The sequence below is a fragment of the Fringilla coelebs genome (genome assembly GCF_963513975.1).
Source record: "Fringilla coelebs genome assembly, chromosome: 29".
Classification (NCBI taxonomy): domain Eukaryota; kingdom Metazoa; phylum Chordata; class Aves; order Passeriformes; family Fringillidae; genus Fringilla; species Fringilla coelebs.
The window spans coordinates 3,273,092-3,281,133 of NC_140055.1; the positions used below are offsets into that span (position 1 = coordinate 3,273,092).

The 8,042-nt window shown below is 61.0% G+C and overlaps 1 protein-coding gene across 1 annotated transcript; it reads right to left on the reverse strand.

The window, feature by feature from the left end:
* Positions 1–3,645: 3,645 nt before the first annotated feature.
* Positions 3,646–5,084, reverse strand: LOC311163871 (uncharacterized protein). Its single transcript, XM_084223019.1, has 4 exons — positions 4,501–5,084; positions 4,337–4,420; positions 3,813–3,892; positions 3,646–3,727 (listed from the first exon to the last, which is right to left on the reverse strand). Exons 1-4 carry the CDS (start codon positions 4,670–4,672, stop codon positions 3,689–3,691), a joined length of 375 nt encoding a protein of 124 aa, XP_084079145.1. The 5' UTR covers positions 4,673–5,084; the 3' UTR covers positions 3,646–3,688.
* Positions 5,085–8,042: the final 2,958 nt, after the last annotated feature.

Consider the following 8,042-nt stretch of genomic DNA (forward strand, 5'->3'; position numbering starts at 1 on the left):
CTATGCCCAGAGCTACCTGAGCCCAAAGGTACCAGTCCCCACATTCCTGTCCCCACAGCCCCAGCCCCAAATTCCTGCCCCCTGTTCCTGTCCCAAAGCCACCCTACATCCCCAGTCCCACCAAGGTCCACTGTGGGTAACAGGGACTGGCACTGCTGGCATTGGGGACCTCAGGGGACCCCGAAGCCCCCCTGTGCCCCCTCCCCATCTCCGGGTTGTCAGGCCCGTGCCCAGGACACTCACCCCACAGCAGCAGTGCCACCCTCCTGGCCATCCCGGTGTCCCCAGCCATGTGGACTGGCTGTCACTCACTGCAGGGGGTTGCTGTCCCCTCACTGGTGGATCTTTGGCCAAAGGGGAAGGGAGCAAGGTCAGGTCTCGCCCGTCGTGCGTAGCTGGCACTTGGTGGGGGCAGGGTGGCCACAAGCTGTGGGCTGGGTGGGGACAGGATGGGGACAAGGCTGCGTGGGACACGGTGTGATACGGGTTCCCAGGAGTGGGGGGCTCAGGGGTTTGGGGAGCCAGGGATGGGTTTCCAGGGGAATGGGGGGTCCCAGGGATGGGGTCCCTGGGAATGGGGGTGCTGAGGAGGGGGAGTCACCAGCGATGGGGCCATGGGAATGGGGGGTCCCAGGGCTGGGGAGACTGAGGTTTGGGAGTCCCAGGGGAAGGTGGGCTCCAGGGATTTGGGCTCATGGGATGTGGTCATCCTGCTAAGGATGGGGTGCAGGGGGTATGGGTGTTCCTGGGAGAATCATGGTTCTGGGGAAAGGAGGATTGCAGGGGATGGAATGAACAGGAGAGGGTTCCTTGGGAATGAAGAGTGCTGGGCCATGGAGATCCTGGGGAATGTCAGTACTGGGTTGGGGGTTACAGAGAGGGAGTGACATAAGCAATGGGGGTCCCATGTTTTGGTTCCCAGGGAAATGAGAGTGCCCGGGATGGGCAGTGGCTGGGTGAGCCCGTGGGTCTCAGCTCCTTCCCTGGGTGCCTCAGATTTTGGGGAGACCCAGAGCCAGCACAGTCCCCATAAGGTTCTGGTGGCCTGGGGGTCACCCCAGACAGATTCTGAGGGTCTCTGGGTCTCTGTCCCCACACCCCCTGTGACTTTTTTTCTCTCTTTATTTCCATTTCCATCATTTCACTCCTCAATTTCACAACCCCCCCAGTTCATGCCTTGATGATCCTGGAGGGCACCTGAGCAGGGAAGGGGTTGGGGGAAGCCCAGGCTGAGGGAAGCAGGGCTGAGGGGTCTGCAGGGAGGGCTGGGGAGGCTGTGGGAGATGGGGATGTCCACTTTCCCTCCCCAACACTTTCCCTCTCCTGCAGGAGAAGGAAGAGGCCATTTGACACCTTGGTAACACGAGGGGGGCAGGTTCTGTCCTGGGCGGGCACATCTGGGGGGCTCCTGTCCTGGGGGGATGCTGTCCCAGGAGGGACACATGCTGGACAAGGGGGTCCTGTCCTGGGCCATGGCAGCTCCAGGGGGGTCCAGACTTCTCCATTCTTGCTCGTTTCCTGCAGGATGTGAGCTGGCAAGAGCAGCAGGGGAATGGAGCCCTGAGCAGGAAGGAGTTCCCAAACTCCTGCTCCTTGAAGCCAGTGGCCACCCAAGGGTGGGGCCCAGCCATGGCCCAGCCCCACTGCACAGGGATGGCCATTGCCCAGCCCTGCTCTGGCCAGCCCCAGGTGGCAGCCAGCACCTCAGGGTCCCCCCTGCCCCCTTGCCTTTGATTCTGGCAGCTTTAGAGCTGCTGCAGAGGTGAGAATTCTGTGGGGAAAAAGGCCTGCCTGTGGTTTGCTCAGCTCTGCAAGGAGCACAAACCCCAAAGGGAGCCCAAGCAGTGGCTCTTTGAGGGCCTTTGATAGTTTTCAGAGCAGGGCTGGCTGGAAACCGTCCCTGCTGGGGCAGCTGTGAGGGAACCAGTGTGGAAATGCAGGAATTGATCATTTTGTCGTCTTGCTAAGGGTCTGAGAGAACTACAAAACTACTGCAAATCCCACAACAATCTGCTCAACATCCTGCCTAGGACACTTCTTCTTGAACAAAACCTGCAGCCTTCTAGAACTTCATGGAAAGAATGTTTGGGTTCAGGCCGTGGTCATGAGACAGGAGGGAAAAGTGCGGAAATATTGAGCAGGGGGTCGGCTGGCAGCCATGTTGGGGCTGAGGGGATTGACCCTGGCTGTATTCCAGGTGTCCCCAGAGCTGCTCCATCCCTGCTCTCCTCACCTGAGTGAAAGGCTGAGGGTTTGCAGGAATTGTGGCGTAAAGCCACCAGAGGGGCTGCTGTGGACCCGAGACCTGCCTGGGCTCAGGCGCTGCCTTCCTTCCATTGGGGACCATGGAGAGCAGTCACGGGTGGTCCTCAGGGTGTGTGCCTGGCTCCGGGACACTGCTACGCTGCCAGTGGGCACTGGGATCCAACCTGCTGCCTTGGCGGCTCCTGCCCGCTGCCGGTGGTGGTGCCGGGAGCGATTGGTGCCCGTGAGTTTGCAAAAGGAGCGATTTCCCCTCCTGCTTCCCGCCCGAGGCCGCCATGGCCCCTGAGGGGATGGAGCTCGACCAGGGCGCCCCCTGCTGGCCGGGAGTGCTCCCTGCAGCGCCCCCTGCTGGCCGGGAGTGCTCCCTGCAGCGCCCCCTGCTGGCCACGGTTATCACTGCCACAAAAACAGCGCTGAGCGGGAGGGAAAGTTCTGGGTTTGTGTTGTTTGTTCTGTTCTGGTTTATAAATCTCCTGATAAAGAGCTGTTATTCCTTTTCCTACACTTGACCAGAAAGTCCCATCATCTTTAATATTAAAAAAAATTTAAGACATTGGTCTTCTTTCCATGTTCCCACTTTCCTTGGCAGATATTTCTTATTTTGAACAACTTGCCAACTTCTGGGTTCCAGTGTTGATGGGACAGACACACCAAGTGCAGACAGGGTCAGGGACTTGGCCACCTCATGCTCTGCCTTTTAAGCCTTTTAAGTTGGGCCACCAAGTGCCCTCACCCCAAGTGGCACTTCAGGTCACATGGCCACTCAGGAGCTGGCTTTGGCAGAGCGTCACACTGTCCCCAGTGTGCCATGGCTGACAGACTGATGGACAGACGGGGCCCTGTCTCACCAAAAGCAAGGCCTGACCCACCCCTGCCACACACAGCTCTTCCAAAATGTCTCCAGACATCAAACCTTTCCTGTCTCTGACACCCCACCCTGTGCCATGGCCTGATCCTTGCTGCCCTGGCAAAGGGGGAGGCTCCGGAACCCCCACAGGGCCTTTGTGACATCCTGGTGTGGGGAACAGGGCAGAGGAGGGGTTTGGGACAGGGGACAAGAGAATCCAGAGCCTTCTGAAGGTCGCTCTGTGAGGTTTGGGAAATGTCTGAGGTTTGTTCATTTTTGGTGACTTTCCCAGGAAATTGTTCCTTGTGTGACAATTTGGACTCTGAACCCTGTTGCTGTTGCTGTTGGTTTTATTCTCTCTCATTGCTGTTTCAGGAAATTGTTCTTCTCTCACCCCTTTGGGATCTTTGTGCCCAAACGGGTAGGGGCAGTTTTTAGTGGCAGCACACACACGAGTGGGTGCCCATGGGTGGGGACCCCCAGTGCCCCCCAGTTCCCCCCAGTGTCACAGCACATTCCCGTAGATGTCACCGGGTTCCTGCGGTCTTCCCTGGGGTCCCCGCAGCTCTGCGTAGGTCACCTGGGGATCCTGGAGGGTGGTGGCATGGGGGGACACTGCGAGAGACATGGGCTGTGGGATCTGGGTGGGGTGACACTCGTGGGTGACGTGTCCCTCTGCGTGTGTCCCCCCCGTACTCACCCCCTGCCCTCTTGGTGGCCACAATGTGGGTGTACAGCACCTCCCCCTCCTCTGGGGGGGCCGGTGGTTCCGGGGGGGCCCTGAGGGAATAAAGGGGATGTGGGGAGGGAATGGGAAATCTTGGGGGTTGGGGTAAAAGGGGAGAGTGTGGTTTGAGCCCCCCACTCCCCTTTCCTGGTTCTTCCTGGCAGCTACAGAGGAAAGATTGGAGGGGTGACTGTGGGGTCCCTGGGCCCGGACCCCTCTCAGGATTCATGAACCACTATGAGACCCTCAATTTCCCACAGGACCCCCAAGCATTCCTGAAGCCCCTAGAATTCAGGAACCTCACCAGTGGCCCAACCAACTCAGCCTCCAGAACCCAAAGCCCACCAGGGACAGAGACTCCTCAAACACGCCAGGCCTCCTGAAAGAACTCCCAGCATCCCTGCAGGACCCTCCAGTGTCTCCCTACACCCTGCAGGGTCACAGTTCTGGGGGTCTCTACAGCTTCCTGGGACCCCGGTCCCCCCATTGTCACCCACCCTGGCGGTGCCACCAGTGCCAGGCCACAATGACACCCACGAGCAGGAGCAGGAACAAAAGGGCCCCACCGACGCCTGCAGCCACTGCAAGGAACAGAGGGGGACACATCACCCCCATCGCCCTGGGGGTCCTTCACTCCATGGTGACCCCGTGTGACCCTCACCTGTGACCCAGGGTGAGCCAGGTGTCACCTCCAGTGCCAGCTCAGGGCTGAGTGCCGGGAACAAGCGGTGCCCGTCCTGTCCCAGCTGGTTGGTGGCCACGCACTGGTAGGTGCCCGAATGTCTCACATTGATGTCCCTGAGCTCCAGGAGGGGGCCCTGGGCCACCTCCATCCTGTTGTGCAGCCAGGTGAATGTGACAGGGGCTGAGCCCACCTGCACCGAGCAGTGCAGGGTCACATTGTCACCTGTGTGCACCAGGTGTTACAGGGGACCGGGGGTGATGGTGGCATTGGCCATGGGCACTGTGGGGACACAGACAGGGCTGAGGGGACAGGGTGGGGCTGGCAGCCGGTGTGGGGGCGATAGGGATGGGGGGAATGGGTGTGATGGGGAATGTTGTGGACGGGGTCACATCAGGGACAGGTTAGGGGACACAGGGCAGAGGCTGGAGGTCAAAGGTAAGGTGTCTGGGGGATGTGGATGTGCCCAGGCAGGGGAACCGAGGAGGCTGTGGGTGCTCCCTGGTCCCATCCCCGCACTCACTGCGCACCGTGATGTGGAGCTGGGCGCTGTTCTTCCACAAAGCCCCACCCTCGGAGCGCACCTGGCACCTGTAATTCCCCGAGTGGTAGACCCCCACGGTGGGCACCAGCAGCTGCGGGGACACCTGTGCGACCCCACCACCTGCCCATCCCAGTAGAACACGTGCAGGAGGGGGGCTGGGGGCCGCAGGGGGCTGGGAGTGCTGAGGCAGCTGAGAGTCAGGGGGGACCCCTCAGTGGGCTCGGGGGGACCCTCCAGCACCGGCATCGTGGAGAGTTCAGGGAAGGAGAGGGGAGGTGAGGACAGTGGCTCTGAGCGTGCTGGGAAGGGGCTTTGGGGGTGTCAGGAGATTGGAGTTCCATCCGTGGGGGTGCTCACCGTGCACTGTCACTGTCACTGCTGCTGACCGTTAAATAAAGGACCTCACCATGCCCCCGCAGCTGTAGCGGCTGCTGTGGTGCAGCAGCAGAGGGGAAAGGGACAGCTCGGTCCCCCTGAGGGACCCCCCGAGATCGTTCTTGTCCTGGTAAAATCGCAGCTCCTTGACCGTGCGGTTCTGCCAGCCCCGGCAGCGCAGTGTCACCCAGTCCCCCTCCAGCAGCGCCCGTGCTGGCACCTGCAGCACCAGATCATCTGTGGGACGGGAGGGTCCCATCTCATTGAGGGGCTCGAGGAAGCTCCAAGGTGGGTGCCCATGGCACCGGGGACATCTGGGATTCTCTGGGATGCATTGGGATGTCTCTGCGTGCAGGGCACATGCTCTCACCACTTCAGGGGTGGGAGGCCACTCAAGGAGTGGAGCCCACCCAGACCTGTCAGAGGCCACCCAGATCATTTAAGATCCCCCCTCACCATCTGAGACTCTCACGGGGGGGCTTAGCCCACTCTTGGGTCTGTGACACATGTAGGTGCCACTCTCGGTGACAGTGAAGTGGTCACGTCCCTGCTGCCCCCACGGCTGCCCGTCCTTGTACCAGGTGGTGGCGCTGGCGGTCCCTGAGCCCTGGCAGGTCAGTGTCACTCGGTCCCACAGCACCGGTGGCGTCCAGGGGGGCTGCACGAGGAGCTAGGTGGTCTGGGCACCTGTGGGTGACAGGGGACACCAGCCTGCCAGGGCCAGCGCAGGGCTGGGGACAGCGGGGTGGGGCCATGGCATCTCCTGAGGACTCACCAGCGAGGCTGAGGGTCTGGGCTGGAAGGGAGAAGGGACAGGGCTGGGTGGGGGTGGCACCGTGGGGACAGCAGTAGGAGGGCACAGGGTGTGGAGGCTGTCCCCAAACTGTCCACGTGGGAACACAGTTCTTTAGAGAAAGTGTTTCTGGGTGGTCCCCAAAAGATTTGTCAAGGCAGGGGGACATGTCTGTGTCACAGCCACCCGTGCACCACATCCCTGGGGCACAGGGACCTTGGAAACAGGGACACCCAGGCCACCCTGGGCTGAGGCAGAACATGGGAACGCTGTGGACAGCCCGGGCACGAGGACACCCCAGACACAGCCCAGGCTGGCCCAGGTCACCCACACCAGTTCATGGTGCCATCCCCATGATCCCATCCCCATGGCCACATCCTCACCGTTCTTGTCCCTTTCTGTCCCTGCATCCCAGTTCCCTTGTCCCTATGCCCAGAGCTACCTGAGCCCAAAGGTGCCAGTCCCCACATTCCTGTCCCCACAGCCCCATCCCCAAATTCCTACCCCCTGTTCCTGTCCCAAAGCCACCCTACATCCCCAGTCCCACCAAGGTCCATTGTGGGTAAAAGGGACTGGCACTGCTGGCCTTGGGGACCTCAGGAGACCCCACAGCCCCCCTGTGCCCCCTCCCCTCCCACCCCTGGTGTGTCAGGCCCGTGCCCAGGGCACTCACCCTACAGGAGCACTGCCACCTTCCCGGCCATCCTGGTTTCCCCAGCCATGTGGACTGGCTGTCACTGGCTGCTGTGGCCACCGCTCCCCTGGCTGGCGGCTCTTCGGATAAAGGGGAAGGAAGCGAGGTCACATCTTGTCCCCATGTGTAGGTGGCCCTTGGTGGGGGCTGGGTGGCCACAAGCTGGGGACAGGCTGGGGAAATGATCGGATGGTCTGGGGACAGGGTGGGGGATGGTGTTACCAAGAGTGGGGGGCTCAGGGGATGTGCGGAACCAAGAAAGGGTGTCCAGGAGAATGGAGTTCCAGGGGAATTGTGGTCTCTGTGCCTGGGGGGATTCAGGGATGGGGGTGCTGTGGGAAGATGGTCCCCAGGGATTTGGTGTCATGGCATGTGGGTGCCAGGGTTGGGGCTGCAGGGGGAAAAAGGGGACCCTCGGGAATCGGGGTTCTGGGGGAAGAAGCAGCCCATGGGATGGGATCAAGGCAATGGTGGTGCTGGGCACTGGCAGCCCTGGGATGGGGGTCCAAGGGAGGAGAGGCCAAGGCAATGGGGGTGCCATGGTTGGGGTGCCAGGGGAATGGGGGTGCCAGTGGTGGGGAGTGGCTGGGTGGGCAGTGGGCTAGCAGCTCCTTCCTGGGGTGCCTCAGATTTTGGGGTGACCCATGCCCCAGCACACCTCCTCTGGGGCGCTCGTTTGCTGTGCAGGCATCAAATGGGGGTCCTGGGGGCCTCTTCTTCTGTGCCCTTGCCTGCCCTTGACTTTTTCCTTTCTTTATTTATTTTTTTTCCTTATTTTCCTCACTTTTCTGCCAGGTCCCCTCCACCCCGTTTCCTGGCTCTGCAATCCCGGGGAGCACCTGAGCATGGAATGGGTTGGGGGGACTCAGGGGAGGGGGAGAATGAGGTGTGGGGGTGCAGGGAAGGGAGGGGAGGCTGTGGGGGATGGAGGTGTGAGGTTGTGCCCTGTCAACACTTTCACTTTCTTTTTCCTGGACAAGAAGGAAGTGGCCATTTGTGCTGACAGTCAGATGGGAAAGGGGGGCACTTCTGTCCTTGGGGGCACATCCAGGGCTGTCCTGTCCTGGAGGATCCTGTCCCAGGGGTGGCACATCCTGGGGACCCCTGTCAGTGCA